This window comes from Polypterus senegalus, chromosome 15 (assembly GCF_016835505.1).
Source record: "Polypterus senegalus isolate Bchr_013 chromosome 15, ASM1683550v1, whole genome shotgun sequence".
Classification (NCBI taxonomy): domain Eukaryota; kingdom Metazoa; phylum Chordata; class Cladistia; order Polypteriformes; family Polypteridae; genus Polypterus; species Polypterus senegalus.
Window position 1 is genome coordinate 10,773,659 of NC_053168.1, and position 18,591 is coordinate 10,792,249.

At 35.9% G+C, this 18,591-nt stretch overlaps 1 protein-coding gene across 4 annotated transcripts in view; it reads right to left on the minus strand.

The window, feature by feature from the left end:
• Window positions 1–1,328: 1,328 nt before the first annotated feature.
• Window positions 1,329–18,591, minus strand: part of LOC120515459 (triple functional domain protein) — a 322,795-nt gene continuing 305,532 nt past the window's right edge. For 2 of the 4 annotated variants that reach the window (XM_039736493.1, XM_039736492.1), the window contains 9 exons: window positions 17,840–18,087; window positions 17,261–17,399; window positions 15,765–15,792; window positions 15,022–15,184; window positions 14,452–14,573; window positions 11,780–11,858; window positions 9,055–9,255; window positions 5,264–5,402; window positions 1,329–3,971 (listed from right to left, as the gene is read on the minus strand). In XM_039736493.1, the coding sequence (XP_039592427.1) occupies window positions 3,429–3,971; window positions 5,264–5,402; window positions 9,055–9,255; window positions 11,780–11,858; window positions 14,452–14,573; window positions 15,022–15,184; window positions 15,765–15,792; window positions 17,261–17,399; window positions 17,840–18,087 (1,662 nt within the window). In that variant the 3' untranslated portion in view covers window positions 1,329–3,428. Of the gene's footprint in view, window positions 3,972–5,263; window positions 5,403–9,054; window positions 9,256–11,779; window positions 11,859–14,451; window positions 14,574–15,021; window positions 15,185–15,764; window positions 15,793–17,260; window positions 17,400–17,839; window positions 18,088–18,591 lie in introns of those variants that run through there. The other 2 variants (XM_039736495.1, XM_039736496.1) reach the window with 2 other exon arrangements.

Sequence of the window (18,591 nt, forward strand, 5' to 3'; positions counted from 1 at the left end):
GGCATATGCACAGGATTGTGAGAATGGTGACAGACAACCACAGATCACCTCCAAAGACCTGCAAGAACATCTCGCTGCAGATGGTGTATCTGTACATCGTTCTACAATTCAGCACAATTTGCACAAAGAACATCTGAACGCCACAAACAGAGTCGCCTGTTGTATGCCAATGTTCATTTAGACAAGCCAGATTCATTTGGGAACAAAGTGCTTTGGACTGATGAGACAGAAATTGAGTTATCTGGTCAGAACTAAAAGCACTTTGCATGGTGGAAGAAGAACACCGCATTCCAAGACAAACACCTGCTACCTCCTGTCAAATGTGGTGGAGGCTCCATCATGCTGTGGGGCTGTGTGGCTAGTTCAGGGACTGGGGCCCTTGTTAAAGTCAAGGGTCAGATGAATTCAACCCAATATCAACAAATTCTTCAGGATAATGTTCAAGCATCAGTCACAGAGTTGAAGTTACGTGGTGTTGGATATTCCAACAAGACAATGAACTAAAACAGAGTTCAAAATCTACAAAGGCATTCATGCAGAGGGAGAAGTACAATGTTCTGGAATGGCCGTCGCAGTCCCCTGACTTGAATATCATCGACAATCTATGGGGTGATTTGAAGCAGGCTGTCCATCAAATTGAACTGAACTGGAGAGATTTTGTATGAAGAAGAGTCAGAAATACCTCAGTCCAGAATCCAGACACTCATCAAAGGCTACAGGAGGACAGCGTCTAGAGGCTCAACTAAGTATTGGTGTCATACCTCTGTTGGGTGGCCACATTTATGTACCTCTCTAATTTTGTTATGATGCATACTGCATATTTTCTGTTAGTCCAATAAACTTAATGTCACTGCTGAAATCCTACTGTTTCGTATATTAAAAGGAAGTTGCTACTTTGAAAGCTCAGCCAATGCGAAACAAAAATCCAAAGAATTAAGAGGGGTGCCCAGACTTTTTCATATGACTGTAAATATACACACAAGTACTATACACACACACACACACATTCTGCACGTCCTACCTCAGGTTACGTATTTGGCAAATTCTTGAAAGGTTTTCAATTTGTTTCATTCAGTTTGGCACAATGTACAAAGTTTTGAGGATCAATTGAAAAATCTCTTACCTTTAGCACACTGTCAGTTTAGAAGTGGAGACTATAACATGTGAATAGCAGTTTTGGGGGCTGAATACGTTTTCCAAGGCACTGTGCACACACATTTCTTCTCAAACCTGCTTCAGGGTCACAGGAGGACAAACATGAATGACTCACAAAAAAAAATAAAAAAATAAATAAAAAAAAAAAGGAACAGAAAGATGAACGTTGCAAGAACAGTTTTTTACATGTTTAATTTTAAAATAACTGATGACAAAATAAAATATTTACAACACATTGTGTAAACATGGATCTGTACAAAGAAATGTACATGCAAAAGTAAAAAATAATTAAAAACAAAACGTGGGGAAGGCAACAAAAAAAATAAAACAAACAAAACAAAAAAACTACAAGGTGGTACGAAAACACATAGACATCCAGTTTGAGTTCCCGTAGCAATCCGACTCTGTACAAGCTTTACATTAATGAATAAATAGTGTACAATATATGGTACAGTACAGGTAAATTCAGACAATTTCTATGTCCTAGAAGAGAAACAAAAAACAAAACACCTTTGACTTCTCAAATTTGAGATATTTTAATATCTCCGTTTGATTCCTGCCCTTCGACACCATAAAAAGCACTGACAGCCCTCCATGTTCTATAATTCATGAAGGGTCTCGAGGAAGTTTCGATCCTTTTTTGTTAGGAAACAAAGCAGCAAACCTGAAATGCAAATTAGAGTGCCTGACATGGCGCGCACGTTCAATAAGACAGTAGATATGCGCGTTAAACTGCTTAATCGAGATCAGATTTCAGACGAAACCAATTTCAGGTCAGTAGCAACTGATGAAAATTTAGTTCAGGAATACTTTTGTTCTTTTCAGCTTCAGCACTGTATTGGCTTTACACTGCATTTTGATTAAAATAATACAAATAATATTCTAATAACACATCAAGAGTCAATTGAAATTCTGAAGACACATAAATTATTTTTATTTTTCATTTGCTCAATTGCTCGTCTTCGGAGTGGACTGGAAACAAGTGTTTCAGAGCAGAGAAAATCCACTCGACTGTTACTGTAGACAAGAGTCCTTTGGTTTAAACGTGTTAGGGACGAGAGCCAAACTCCTCTCAAAATTAAGTGCCATGTCAATCCTCGATATTTGCACCAGCCACAAAAGCTAAGAATTTTAGGAAATAATACTGAACTAACATAATATAAAAGAAAACACAAATGTATAACTTGCGGTACCAATTATGTGCTTTTCTATATATTTATTACAGATACAACAGAGGTCTTCATAAATAGAGTTGCATAAAATGTTAAAGCCACGACATTGCACATGATATGAAAACAGAACTTACAATGAGTGCATTTACAGTTTATCCTCTTGCTTTGTTATTTTTGCAATCTGATTGGCATTCAGATGTGCCACAGGTGGGCCTCTGCCTCTCCTTTGCCCCCACGTCTAGTTGGCTGGCTGCATTTGTTTGAATGTCAGAAGCCTCTGTGACCATCTTTATAAAACAAAAATGACTGAAGGCAGATAAACAATTTATATACAAAGTAAGGCTTATGTATAGATATATATATATATTTATATATAATTTAAAAATTATTTAAATCAGAGCAACACAATTTCAGCTATTCAAAGCAAACTATCTGAGGTCAAACCTGCAGCAGTTAAAATTAGTATGGTCATCTTTGACATGATCTGCATGTTTTCTTATAATAAATACAAAGCGAGGCAATCAGAAAGCTCAGATGACCAATTTAAAAGAGAAATGTTTCAAAGAGGCCACCATAAGTAAGCAGCCAATGAAAATCAATGCCTAAAACTCAGGATTTGGTTCAGTCCCAAGTATTAATGATTAGGAGGTGGGTGTTGCTTTTATTATTTTTGAAAATGTTTGGATAAAGATTTGTCTTTATTTAATTTCCTCATATTACCTATACATGTTTAAAAAATTCTTTTCTTTTTAAATGCATCTCTTTATCATTGAGCAACCTGAATTGAAATACTGTGGAACAACAAAGGCTTGCTCTGTCTGGCTCAGGCAGAGACGTTTTCATGTAGTCCGCCACGCTAGTTACTTTTGCATTGCTTATCCCAAGTCTTTTGTGCAGGCTTTTCTTGGCATGCAGTTTCCACACGAAGTACAAGCCACAGATGTGGCTCACTGGCCAGCAGTATTTTACTTTCAATTAATCGATCCAGCCCGCAGCAGAGGCTGGCTGAAGACTCTAATAGTCTTCACGATTTTCTGGCTGGTGAAAGAGAATGAGAGAAAACGTTCTACGTTATTTTCTTTTTTTTTTTAATAGTTCAAGTCAAACCCTGAGCATTAATCTGCTCTGTAAGAAGTTTCTGATGCTACCAATAGGACGAACATCATTCTGGTGTTTGCGCCGATCGATGAATGAAATCAGTCGTGACGTATCGATGCACTCAGTGCTGCGACAGCTTGCCAGTTGCAGCCAAGGCTCTTGCAAGCACACTGCTGCAGAAGGACGCCTGGCAGAATCCCCCTGCAGTAAACAGCATACAAAATCTTTGGCAGCCTGGCTGACTCCTTGAAAGTAGTCATCTGGGAAACTGAAATCCAAACGACAAATGTTTAAGCAAGTCTCCTCTATGCTTTCATCCAAGAATGGCGAGGCACCACTGAGGACAACGTAGGCAAGCACTCCAACACTCCAGGTGTCAGATGACAGACATACAGGATTCCCCAAAATCAGCTCTGGTGCTGCAAATTCTGGGCTCCCAAGTAATGGGTGAATGTAGTAAGTGCTGTTCAACTGGACGGCATCTCCGAAATCAGCAAGCTTGACAACTGTCTGAGCTGAAGTCTGGTCTACCAAAACATTTTCAGGCTGAAACAAGAGGAGAGAGAAGTTAAAAGTCAGGCAACATTGTTTCTTAAAACCAGGGGTTATCAAGCTACGGCCTCCGGGCCATATCTAGCCCGTAACACAGGAGAACATGGCTTCTTATATATTGTAAGTATCTAACATCCTGGAACTCATGGTGTGTTTTTAAGAAGATGATGCTACAGTGTCTGGTGTAAGTGTAATAAGTGGCCATGCATTGCAATCCAAAAACAATTAATAACCCCACCATCAGAGGAATAGTTACAGTCTGCAACATTAAAGGCACTACTATTAAACTACTACTATACAACTATTAAAGATAGAAGTTTGCACATGGCAAATTTTATCAGTGACTAATCATACTGGCAAGTTTTTCATACTTAAAGAAACTTATAAGTGAAGACAGCTGACAGCTTGTTTACCCCTACCACGCTTCATGACAGAGAAAGAAACGAACACTCAGACACACATCCTTAAGATGCCATTTCTGTCTGTCAATCTGTAAAGGTAGTCTTGTACCAAACTCTCTGCCTATGCAGCTTATTTACTTCATTTGACCGAATGTGTTCACTTTCAAGTTAAATAAGATTAAAAGTTCTTCATCTGATTCAATTTCCTGTTCATTTTATATTACATTCAACATTTGTGTACACAATGACATTTTTATAAGTTAACATACTTAATTTTATATTACTGTTTAGTAGTCTAAAGACTACCAATAATGTAAAACCTCTAACCAGTTCCTTTGCTGCAATTTTAATGGTTCTATTCTGTAAATGATAAAATTTACATTATTTCCAGATGACAAACTCTCATAGGATGACTATTCCTTTAGTCATGGGACTTCCCTTAATCTGTGTAAGACCTCATTTTGGGTACAATTAAGATTCCAGCCTTATTTTAAAAGCTAATTTCTAACACCGCTGACAGAACAGGATGGCACTACTCCCTGTCATGTTTTCATTTATGGTGCTCTTTGTGTCATTGAGTATTATAATGCTGCAGACACAGAGATGTACGACATTTGCAATGTGTAATTTGCATGTATGCATTGGAGTATGTTATTCACATTAACAATTTATAACGGTGAATTTAAAACGTAACAACTTAAACTGACTCTGATGACAATGAATTCCTCCTTGTAAAATCTGTACACAGGTAGTTTTTCCCTAACTTCGTTAGGTGAATAAAATATTAGTTCTTCATTTATTAAAATAAATCTGTCTTACAGTAATAAAGGTCACTTGTGTTAGAAAGGTGAAGAAAAAACGAGAGACTGGAACAAGTCTTCTTACCTTCAAGTCCAAATGAACTATTCTGCAATTATGAAGGTACTGCACAGCTTCTAATATATCCTTTAGATATGATGTCACCTTCTCTTCCGTGAGGTTTCCCCAACTTACAATGTAGTCCAGAAGACGGCCTTGGTCTGCCCTGAGAAAAGTACACATTGTATATGTGAGGAAGGTAATTGAAGCAATCAACATTCTTTATAAGCTAATATTTTATCATAATTAAATAAAAAACAAATACCACACCAGTTATATATCTACAATAATAAAACAGCAACTGAATAAGCTTGTGTACAAGAACATAAAATGTATTTTTACTGTTTAAGTGTACACATACGTTTACATACTTATGTCTTAGAATTAATTAAAATTATATAATACACTTTATTTATAAAGGGCCTTTCCCATGCTCAAAGCGCTTGAAACAACCTGTGATCTGACATTTTTTCCAGAATTAAGCAGTTACAATATGAAGCTATTATTACTTCCCAAAAAAATAAATTCAGATAGGAAACTATAATTCATCTTTCCTTTGTCTGACCCCACTTATTCAAATGCAAGGTTGTGGAAGGCCAGGGCTCATTTCAAAAGCAGGTATAAGACAGGACCAGGCCTGCGTGAGGCACAAGTCTATATCACTGGTCACAGATACACTGTCTTTAAGGGTTAAGAGAGAGCTTTGTTAATTACTTTGACCTGCATCTCTTTTAACAATATTAAAGATCATCATAAAACACATTCCTTTAAGGTAAAAAGACAAAAAAGAGATGATAAAACAATAAGCACTAATGATAAAGAAAGGATCTCTAAAAAACAAAAACAACTGTTTTTTGTGTTGTCTCAGGCTAATTTTAAAGAAGTCAGCCTTATTCTTATGAGCTGTAAGTTTCTGAACCTTTTCCCCACTGTGTTTATTATCAACATCCTTGTAGTTTGGGCTAATACTTCACTGTAGTTTAAAAATGGCATTTTTGCAGGGGTAACAATGTCCTCCTGTCTCCTACGGAACACTGCCTAAATATGACCCTTCCTTGCATTCATGAAGAAGTACATCAGCTGTATTACTACAATTTGCCTTCCAATTATTTTCCTACACAAAGTAACAACTGATTTCATGTCTAAACCAAATGATGGCAGTGTGGCATAGAGATAAACCTTGAAATTGTGGGCTCAAATCCTGCTATTAACACTGTCTGACCATGTGATTCACTACACCTGCCTGTGTTCCAATTGGTTAACACAAAAAAAATGTAACCAACTGTATCTCAAATTTTGTACATTGCCATGGATAAAGGTGTCAACAGAATATGTAAATGTTAGAAACTAATAACCACTCAAGTGGGTAAGTGATATTGTGTTAACTTCAAAAACCCGCTACAGAGTAGAAATTCAATAAATCAGACAGCTTGCCAGACATTCAAGACCCTTCGACAATAGCATTCCCACTATTCTGTGAATGTATCAAATAATTCTGATGTGTTATTCTCATTTGACTCTCCTTATTTTAACTCAATTTTTACCAGTTCCAATTAGAACATTAACCACCCACATTTTTCAAAATAACATCTAGTCGAGTTTTAAAGGCGCCGAAGTCCTGCTCTTCACCACACTTACTTGGTAATTTACTCTATGTGTCTATGGTTCTCTATGTAAAGAAAAACATTCTAATATTTAGGTGGAATCAACCCTTACGTTTTCATCTGTGTTCCCACATTCTCATTGAAGAACTAATATTAAACAGCCTATATCCACTGTACTAATTCCCTTCACAATTTTAAAAAAAATCAATCATGACACCTCCATCTACAGTATGTTTGCTTAAACTGAAACAGTTCCATTCCTTTAATCTTTTCTCATAGCTCATACCTAAGTAGTCTTGAATCAGCCTAGTTGCTATTCTCTTGATTTTCTCTAGCACAGCTAAATCATGGGCGAAATTATCAGCACCCCTGGAATTTTCCCAGAAAATGCACCATTTCTCCCAGAGAATTGTTGCAATTACAAATGTTTTGGTAAACACATGTTTATTTCCTTTATGTGCATTGGAACAACACAAAAAAACAGAAAAAAAGCCAAATCTGACATCATGTCACACAGAACTCGAAAAATGGGCCGGACAAAATTATTGGCACCTTTTCAAAATTGTGGGTAAATCCTTTTATTTCAAGCATATGATGCTTATTTGAACTCACCTGTGGCAAGAAACAGGTGCTGGCAATATAGCAATCACACCTGAAGCCAGTTAAAATGGAGACAAGTTGACTCAGCCTTTCTGTTGTGTGTCTGAGTGTGTCACTCTAAGCATGGAGAACAGAAAGAAGAGCAGAGAATTGTCTGAGGACTTGAGAACAAAATTGTGGAAAAATATCAACAATCTCAAGGCTACAAGTCCATCTCCAGAGATCTTCATGTTCCTTTGTCCACTGTGTGCAACATAATCAAGAAGTTCACAACACATGGCACTGTAGCTAATCTCCCTGGACGTGGACGGAAGAGAAAAATTGATAAAAGACTGCAATGAAGGATAGTCCGAATGGTGGATAAACAGCCCCAATCAACTTCAAAACATATTCAAGCTGTTCTGCAGACTCAGGGTGCAAAAGTGTCAGCTCGAACTATCCGTTGACATCTGAACGAAATGAAACGCTATGGCAGGAGAGCCAGGAGGACCCCACACAGAAACATAAAAAAGCCAGACTGGAGTTTGCCAAAATGTACTTGAGGAAGACAAAATCCTTCTGGGCGAACGTCTTGTGGACAGATGAGACCAAGGTAGAGCTTTTTGGTAAAGCTGATCATTCTACTATTTAGAGTAAAGAGATTAAGAAAATGGAATGAGGCCTACGAAGAAAAGTACACAGTACCTACAGTCAAACATGGTGGAGGTTCTAAGATGTTTTGGGGATGTTTTGCTGCCTCTGGCACTGGATGCCTTGACTGTGTACAAGGCAACATGAAATCTGAAGACTACCAAAAGATATTTATTTTCAGAAAGCTGGGTCTGTGTCAGAGGTCATGGGTGTTCCAGCAGGACAATGACCCCAAACATACCTATAAAATCCCACAGAAATGGTTGAAGACAAAGCGCTGGAGAGTTCTTAAGTGGCCAGCAATGAGTCCGGATCTAAATCAGATTGAACACTTATGAAGAGATCTCAAAATTGTTGTTGGGAGAAGGTGCCCTTCAAATCTGAGAGACCTTGAGCAGTTTGCAAAAGAAGAGTAGTCGGAAATTCCAGTTGAGAGGTGTAACAAGCTTGTTGATGGTTATAGAAAGTGCTTGATTTCAGTTATTTTTTTCCAAAGGGTATGCAACCAAATATTAAGTTGAGGTTGCCAATAATTTTGTCCAGCCCGGTTTTTGAGTTTTGTGTGAAATTGTGTCAGATTTTGCTTTTTTCTCTGTTTTTTGTGTTGTTCCAATGCACATAAAGGAAATAAACACATGTATACCAAACCATTTGTAATTGCAACAATTTTCTGGGAGAAATGGTGCATTTTCTGGGAAAATTCCAGGGATGCTGATAATTTCGGCCATGACTTTATGTCTTTTTTGAAGTCTGAAGACCATAACTACCCACAGTACTCTGGGGAGGCCTCACTAGTGCAACACAAAGCTTAAGCATATCCTGCTATAAGTTGTACACTACACATCATGCTAATTCTGGTATGCACTCAAGATTATTTTATAGAGATTTGAAACACACTCTTATGTCTTAAAACGTGCACTGTTTGCTCTGTTAAACTCCACATGAATAAAAATGGATAAAAAAAAAAACAATAAATGTACCTACATCTCTAGGACTAATATATAGCTGGTTGATGTTTCAAAAACATCCAGAAGACCAACAAGCAATGGATGCTGAAGGTGCTGCATGATGCTCAGCTCATGGGCAACTTGATCTCGTTTCATCAGCTTTTTGTTAACAAACTTCGCAGCTATTGTTCGTTTGGTTCCTTTCTGGTCACACTTCTTCACAACAGAGAACCTGCCTCTGGAACAAATGACATAATTAAAGATTAGTGTACAGAAACAACTTAATATAAGGAAGCGGCAGTTCAATTAACTGAAAAACTGCATATATAATTTCTGATAAAAAGCAGAATTCTACATCTGTTATTCTATATTTATGTTATTCATCTGCCAGACTCTTTACTGTTACTCTCCCAAAGACAGAAATTAATTTACATATGCTTATATTTTTGGAAAATCTTTAACTTTTAAATTGATTTTAAATTAATTGGTGTTTGGAAGAATCAAGCACTCTGCTTTATCTTTTTAATGAAGTACATGGCGAGTTCAGTTGTTCAAGTGATGTCATGCACATCACATTTTGTATAATCCATAAATGGGACATTATAATTATTACAGAATGCTCCCAAGTACATTATGATACTTTAATTAGCAATGCCTTCGATCTCCATGGATTTAGGTTCAATGCCGAGCTTTGGTCCCTTTTATGGATTATTTATTATGAAGAAATTTTGCACGGCACTTTTTTATTATTGATGGACTCTTTTGAGGAATATATGCACATTTGCACCAACCCTTGCTTTGTTATGTGTCTCATCATGGTACATGGCTATTGACAGTACCAGGTTTAAGGGGGTTAAGGCAGCTGCAGCCACCCAGATCATCACACTTCTGCAATGCCTTAAATAGAATAAATAAAGAAGGTGTACTTTTTTTTCTTAAATAAAATAAATAAAAAGAAGTACACCCTAATGTGTATAATATAAAACATTCTCTGATTCCTCAGGTAAGGAAGTCCTCCTTACTAATCAAGGTAGAGGAATAAAGGAGTGTAGTATGTTGATCAGCAAATGCAAGTAAGAATTTCAAAGTACTCTGAAAGCATGTGGCAGTAAGGACTCTACAAACCTCTAATCTAAGTGTGCACTAATGACTCAAGGCCTCAGTAAATCCAAATCTTTAAAATCAAGCAAACTTGCATGTATTTGTTACAGCACAGTGAGAAGCTTAGATTTTATATAGTGTGGTGCCCTGTGCAATGGTACCATTGCAGAGTTTCAGATTCCGGACACATGGAGCCGTAACCAACTGACCAGGGAATAGGAGAATGTAGACTCTCACAACGATGACTGTTCAAAACCAGAAATTCTGGTTTATTCCAGACATGCCAAAAACTATTTACAAAATAATGCCTTGCAAGCACATACATGGTTGAATGCAAGAATATTAGTGAAAACAAAGTAATTATAGCGGCAGCAAAGCTAAAAGTAATGACAAAAAAAAAGAATAAAACAAAAAGACTCTTCTTCCTACACAGACAGTCCCTGAAGGTCAGACAAATAAAAAAAAAATAAAGAACAAAGACTATATAAACACACATACAGTATATACAGTATGAAGTATAGCTATTGAAGCAAATGTATACTAACTCTAACACTCTTCTCTCTGCTCCACCAACTCAGCAGTACCAAAGACAACTCCTGGCGGTCTTGACTAACCTTTTTATGCCTAGTCATTTTGTCAAACCAATCTCTACGCACGTCTTCCAGGGTTTTCTAATCATGAGTGACGGTGAGCCATGCACAAGATGTCAACCGCTTCTCTGCTACAGTCATACATCAACCCAACAGCTCACCATGTGCGTGTTTGTTTGCAATCACACCACAATGGTTGCTCATTCACCTTACAAATAGGTTTAGCTGTGAATTCCACTTTGTTTTTCCAAGCTACTTCTCTGCATACATGTTTCTGCCAGCAAACTTTTACACTCAACACTCTACTCATATTTACCATTTTCTCCTTAAACTTAATGCACTGCCAGAATGAAGTCACTGCTGACCCTTATGCTGCGACATAGCCCTGCCACCGTGCTATCCATCTTCGGGGTGCTAAAACAACAGGCAAATGTCTTTTACCCCTTATAACTACTGTATTTCTATAGCCCAGGTTTAAGGTATAAATAGATATACAAGCCTTTGTTTCCTACTTAGACTATGATCTCGGCTTATCATATATATGGCACCTTTCCCAATGAAAACTACTATAAAGCACAAGATCAAATAGTCACTGCAGTTAAACAGACCTTGGAAGGGGGTATTTAAAATGCCTTGAGACTACGCCCGTCTACTTTCAGACACTAAGAAACTTAAATAAAAATAATTAATTAATTAATTTAAACACTCCTTGGCAAGGAAAAGCATGCTGTTCCAGAAAGATTCTACAGACATTACTGGGGTCCATTTATGTTAAGTTTACACAAATCTGTCTTTATGTGTATTTATTATGTAAAGTTTTTAATTTACCAGTTAACATGTCACAGTACTCAGAAGCTAGCACTCTCTGATGCTTTGCAGAATTTCAATAGCTCATACTGAGTCTTTGTTAGGTGCTAGTGTTTTCTTTCTCATGTTAGCTTAACAAAAGTCTTTTGTAAACTAGTAATCCTTTGAAGACCAAGTTTAAGTGATTAATTGAAATCTAATTTAAGACAATTTTGTGCAAAATGTAAAATCCACAGTGCTCTCTATTTAGAATAAAACACTCACCTGCCTAACTCTGCTACTTCAGTGTAGATGGCATCAAAGTTATCCTTCCAGATTACTTTGCTTCCATCACTTGAAGGACCTGAAAATTAACGGAAATGAATTAGAAATGCCACTCAAGCATGTGATTTATAATCACAAGCTTCAAGTTAATTTGATAATACACCCTTTCCTAAAAAACAGTTGAAACACTGTTAATAGATTTTATGCATGTGGTATGCGAGAAGCAGAAAGTCAGTGGAAAACTGGGCAAAAGTGAGCTGTCCCTCTATTGTCCCTACTTTGACTTTCTACTTTTTGTAGTAATTTTTATCACTTACAATCACCTATGCATCTGCCATGTACCCATTAATGAATTTCACAGTCATGGACACTGCAGACGGTCTCAGCAACACTGAGTACAAGGCAGGACTGGAATACATCATGGAGAAGTCAATACTCGCTCATACTGGGCCTGAAATAGACTTTTCATTACTAAAAAAAAATGTAAACACTTAACGATGTATATTAGTGTGATGTTGTACTGGACTTCAATTCCAAACCCTGCCTCACTGTTATAGAAATAAAAATACTGGAGCAATGAGGGAGTAAAAATTATTTGTTAAATATTCATAAAATGTGTATTCTGTGTGAAAAGAGAAATATGAAATAAAAAGTACAGAATGTCAGCTTTTATTTTTGGGAAATCTTTTACACATATACAATATTGGAACCGCTAGTACCATTATTAGTATGATTAATAACAAGTGACATCTAAGTTATTGCTGCTGCTTGTTGTATGGGATGCATTTTAAATTATCTCCTTCACTGACACAGTAGAAAGTCAGCTCTCTATTCAGATGGCTTCTTTACTCTCTACACTCTGTTCAGTCTGTTTAGTCACAGTAGCTTTGTCATCATAGGTCAGTGACCTAGTGATATCGAACTATGACAAACTTTGCCTAGCAGTATTTTATTATAAAACACTATTTATGCTTTCTGAGGTTTACTTTTGTTTTTCCCAAAACCTGCACAATGAATGCAGAATCACCTCGCAATACTCACGACACAACTCTACACAAGTAGAGTGAAATTGACTGGATGGGACCCATAAAACACAATGTTTCTAAATCATCATAACATGACATGGTAGTAAACTGGCATAACAAAAAGGTTTAGTCTAATTGAAATGGCCCTGATATTTGTTTTTTAATGTTCATAATATATCTATAGCCATTAATAAATGTGTAAGTAGACAAAGCTAAGTAGCCTCATCAACAGGGTGTCTATTCTTGTTTAGTTTGCAAAGCTCGGGAGATAACTAAAACAGATGACAAATGAAGAGTCAAGCACTGAAGTAAAATAAACAGACTTTCGTTGAATGTCTTTCTCTGTTCTGAATCAACATTATGAAAAAGCAATGCTTTCCGAGGATCAATGTATGAGAATAGAATGAGACTGCATCATTAATGATGACACAATACTGAATTGTTTGTTGAAGAAGAAGTTGTAATGCCATGACAATCAACGGAGCTTGAGTGATGCATTGAAAGCTTACAGGTTCTAGTTGGTAAATGCTAACTAAAACGAAAATGTGCATAAAATTAAAATCAATTGGTAAAAGAAAGAAACTACTAAAAGCAGATGTAACATTACATTTACTCCTTGGAGCTATGAGCACCATAATTCCTGCTTACAATCAGTTTCTGTATTGCTCCACATTTTTGCCACTGATTTAAGTAAATGATAACATTTAAAAAAAAAGGGTTGCAAAAAATGACCGTCATACAGGCCAGGTCTGCTGCTGCAATACAGTACATGCATACAGAGACAATCATAGAAACGATGGAATATAACAAACTAAAAAGTGGATCAAGTAGCTGGGACTTTATGGGAGATTCTTTGTAATGAAGGATCATCAATTTGCAAGTGCCTCCTTTTGCATGGGTGCCAGCTATACTCACCATTAACTTTAATAGGGATATGCTGATATCACTATAACATTCAATTAAAATATGAATCAACTGAAATTTGCAAAGTAGACAAGACCATGATTATGCACTGAGAAGAGAACACAAATTAAACATTTCTTATGCAGCATCCTCTTCCATATAGCTCCTTGCATAGTCTTCAAAATTAATTCTGATTCTGTCATTAGTAGTTAAATGAAACTCAGTATTATAAGTAGCATCATCACCTAAACTTCAATTAATCTACTGACATTTAAAGCTTTATTTCTTTGCCTGTTTAAAGTACTGCAATGTGTTTTGTGCCAATAAACGGAGTTATTCTGTCTCTAAAATAAGCAAGGAATGATTTCCTTCATAAGAACACCTGTATGCATGCCAAGCCATGTGAATATTTACACTGTAAAGCTGCATACATTAGTACCTAACAGAGGGTGAGAAACATAATGAACAATAAATAATTTAGGACAGTTTAGTTTCAGATCAACACAGCAATATCTTTATACCATCTGTTTTGATAGGGTTTGGATCATTTCCAGTCATATACAGAAGAGTATAAAAGAGTGTAATTAGAAAAAAAACATTTAAACAAAAAACTAATTTCAAAGTAAATGTACAATACAACCACACCATACTGCAGTCATATGTCATTTGGGGGCTATTAGATCAAAGTATTCTAATGCTAGCATATTAATACTTTTAAGCAATAAAAATGGATAGTAAACTCACCTAATACTCTGAGAATAGCTGACGATGAGACTGATCCCAAGTCATTGGTAGCTATGCACATGTATGTACCATCATCTTCTGCTGATGCACCTACAATTCTTAGGGTTGCCTCTCCAGAATCACTAACACAAAGAAATTAAAGAAATGAACCTCATCAAATTTTAGGCACACAATGTTGCTCATCACAAAATTATTTTCATGTTGAAATTAGATGCCAAAGTTTAAATAAGTGATAGAATTATATGTTTATATTTACGGCAAATTAGGTCATGAATAAACAAGAAAATATATAATTTTATAGCATACTTGAAGTTGTAATAAAAAGCCAAAGAGCTCAATTTACTGGGAAAGTATAATGACATTGTACAAACCGTCAATTACAGAAGTGCGATCTATTAGACTTTTGTTATAACCCACATATTATCTAGCTAGCAAAAAGGCAATAGTAGGACTGCTTTTTACAAATTTCATCATTAGACATTGAATCTTATGTCTTCAAAATAACTGAAAAATACAGTTAAGAATTAAAATATACAATCAACATTGCAATAATGATACGTAAGATATTACCTATAGGAAATACTGAAATGCCCATCATTACTTAAAATATTTTGGTCTGGACCTTTCCACGTTATGGTAGCTTTGGGTCGACCACAGATTTTACACCGGAGTGTAACACTTTCTCCATAGTCACAAGTCACATCACTCAAGGGCAAAATGAACTCTGGAGGAACTGCAAAGAAAATGAACACACAGAAGTCACCTTTTAAATAATCCATTAAATGAAAGTAAAGCTTGAAAACATTTAGCTATAAATCATACCAAAGTCATAAACTGATCCATTAAATGAAAGTATAGCTTGAAAACATTTAGCTATAAATCATTAAGTCATAAATTGCACAGCAATCTCTGATGTCCTTGAGATTTAACTCTACTGATGTAGTCTCAATTTGTTGCAACCCTGCTCTTATTTTCCATTGGAGCCCCATGCCCCATAGATTTCATTGTAAAAAGACTGGCTAAGTATTTTTAAAAATGTATAGAAAAATGTCTAAATTTAGAAAACAATTTCATGTGGCAAAATCATATATAAAACAGTTTGTGGATAAATAACCTGAAAAACACCAAACTTATCCTTTGATCATAATCACAAACACCACTTATTTTTTTAACTCATTTGAACTGAATTCACCATGTATGCGCCTTTCAATTTTGAGAATGTACTGTTCTAAACAATGCAAGAACACACTGCTAAAGATTCAAATTAAGAATGTATTATTCACATAGATAGACAAAAAAAAAAATCAACTTACCATCATAAATATAGTTGGGATTTAGAAGCTGAAAGAATATTAAACAAACATTAATGATTACAAAGTGGCACTTCTTAAAACTGTTAAAAATTCATTTTAAAAATGCATAGGCTAATATGCATGAATGCTAGTTGCAACAGATTCTACTTGCATAATCTTTGCCAAGATTTTATCTGAATGATGCAATAAAATAAATTCTAACCAACTGCAATAACTGCTAATCAACACGTTAACTCAAATTAAAACTACAATTAATTCCCTACTCCTACACACAGAAATGCGCTGGCATGAATGTACATATGATACTTTTGGGTTTACCTTAGGATATTACTTATTAAAGAAGTCTGCATTCTAAATAATAATTAGTCACCCCTTAATCAGTATGAATACATTCAAATATTACACACCAACATAAGTGGAACTGAGAATATTGGAGTAATGGAAAAGAATTCAAAAGCAGAAGGCTGTAAGAGAGCGTAAGCAGCAGCAGGAGTTAGAGTTACAGCTGATTTAGCTTCTATTCTGTTTGGTAATATCTTTGTTTTTCCCTTTTTCATCCCATGATAGCTGCTCTTTCTTTCTTGCCAACATTTTCTCAGAATCCAAGGTTCTTAACTAAAAAGGTGTTATGTTTGATTGCATACTGGGGATACCAGTCACCAAATCGGCAATTAAAAACACAGCCATGACAACAGCTCTCACCAACAATACAGACTAGTTTAAGCAGACAGCGATTCCTAGACTCCATTGGGATTTAGCTGGGAACCAGTCCCATTTTTTCCCTCCCATCACTGAGGTGAGCAGTACCTTTGATTGTCAAAACAGGGTTTTTTTTGTGGGGGGCTTCTTGTAGGGCCACCAAATAGAATTGTTAAGTGTTAAAATTTTTCTTTCTGCCTTTCAGTCAAGAATGTGAGACAAAAATAAAAAATAATGGGACATAACTGGTGTATATCCTTTAATCAAAATTACTATTCTGAAGTAGGGACACCATCTTTGGCCCAAGAAACAACCACCTCCGGAGAGAGAAGGAAGAAACACATTATAATGAAACACATCAGTAACAGCATTGGCCAAAAAGAAAGCTGTAGCTACTGATGGACTGTATAGCAAGGTGAAGGGTGGCTATTGGCTTCAGAGGAAATTACTTAAAAATCTCAAATGTGTGCTACTAAGGTTCTGGAAAAGCTTCTAAATAAAACAATGGTTCAAGACTCCTGCCAACATGGTGTCCACCCTTACTAAATTTTACACAAAAAGATTTTGTGCAGTGATCCTTGCCAAATACTAGGCACAGGAGCACCAATCAATTGTTTCTGAGGAAAAACAAACTATTGCTCCTTATTTAAAAATATTTGGTTTTAAACAAAACTGAACAAACTACAAATAATTATCTGTGCTGTGTACTTTATAAGGCTTTTGTTCACTTTTGACATACAAATCTGAGTCCATGATGTAAAATTGATCTCTCATTTGTAACATATAAACTAACATACCTTTACAGAAACTTTATTTGCCAAGCCTTCTCTGGACTTCCGATAGCCATTTTCTAGTTTGCCTTCCTTTCTACACTCCTTGTCCTTCTTTTCTGACTTCTTCCTTAAGCGGAGTGCTGTGTGCCAAGATGAAGATTTCCTTGTAAAGCAACAGAGATCAGGTTTGTTATAGAAAATATGTAACTAAAGCAATTTCCATAATTTCATAATTAACACTAGTACTTACTAAAAAATCTAGGAGGTTATAGGTATTTATTATCGTATTAAGCAACTAATAGCTTTATGATACAATAGAGAGACAGAACAGATCTTTTTAGTTTTTGGAATGTCTGTTTTTGGAAAGGAAGTGAATGCCTTTATTCCAATCCTGTATAATATTTGCTGTGTGTGTTTAATAAGAGCAAAAGTACTATATGGGGATTTCATGAAAACAAAGTGAAAATAAAAATATGAAAACAAATTCTCCAATCAATCATCGTGCATGGTAAACCTAAAAACATTTCTTCAGGTAATTGGTAAAGTTTGACTGTGCAGAAATCACATATCAATATGTATAAATGTTTATAAGACAGCACTTACTTAATGGTTCCGTCTGGGTTGTCGGGTATTACTGCAGATGTGTGCCCAAGAACATAGCCAGGGATCCAGCCCTCAGCAGCAGGGCACTGATCGGTTGCAGCGCGGAACACCAGAAACATGTTTTGTTGATTGCTGGCCAAAATCTGGACAACTTCTCCTTGGTAGACATTAATCTCATCCTCCTTCACCGCTGTATAGTCGTGTGTCACTAGCATGGTGGAAATATTACTGCTGCTGCTACTTTCACTCTGTCCCAGAGAATTGAGTCAAGAATAAAGAAACAAAGAAATAAAGAGTTAAGTGGTCAGAGTATAAATAAGGCTAAGTATCTCACACATATACAATCAACATTGCAAACAAAATAATCAAAGCACTTTATGCTCATATTTTTTGTTAAATATGCCATGTAATAAGTTCTTTAAAAGTGCAGTGACAATTTGTTAGTATGTATTATTTGTGTGCACAAAGATAAAATCCATTAACAAATAAGGCAAAAGGTCAAATCTGATTTGCTCAATACTTAAATTTGCTTTATTGATTCCACATTTATCATAAAATCTGAGTGTTTTGGACAGGAAGAACAGCTTAAAAGCTAGATGCGTGTACAGTAGAAAGCAGTGTAACTAAGTCATCCTGAGACTACAGTACATTTGACCATTGTTCTTGTGCATAATGGTGCCAGGAAATAAGTCATAGTGCATATATATACTGTATATTTCAGGCAGCCAAAAACTTTAAAACTGTGAAAATAT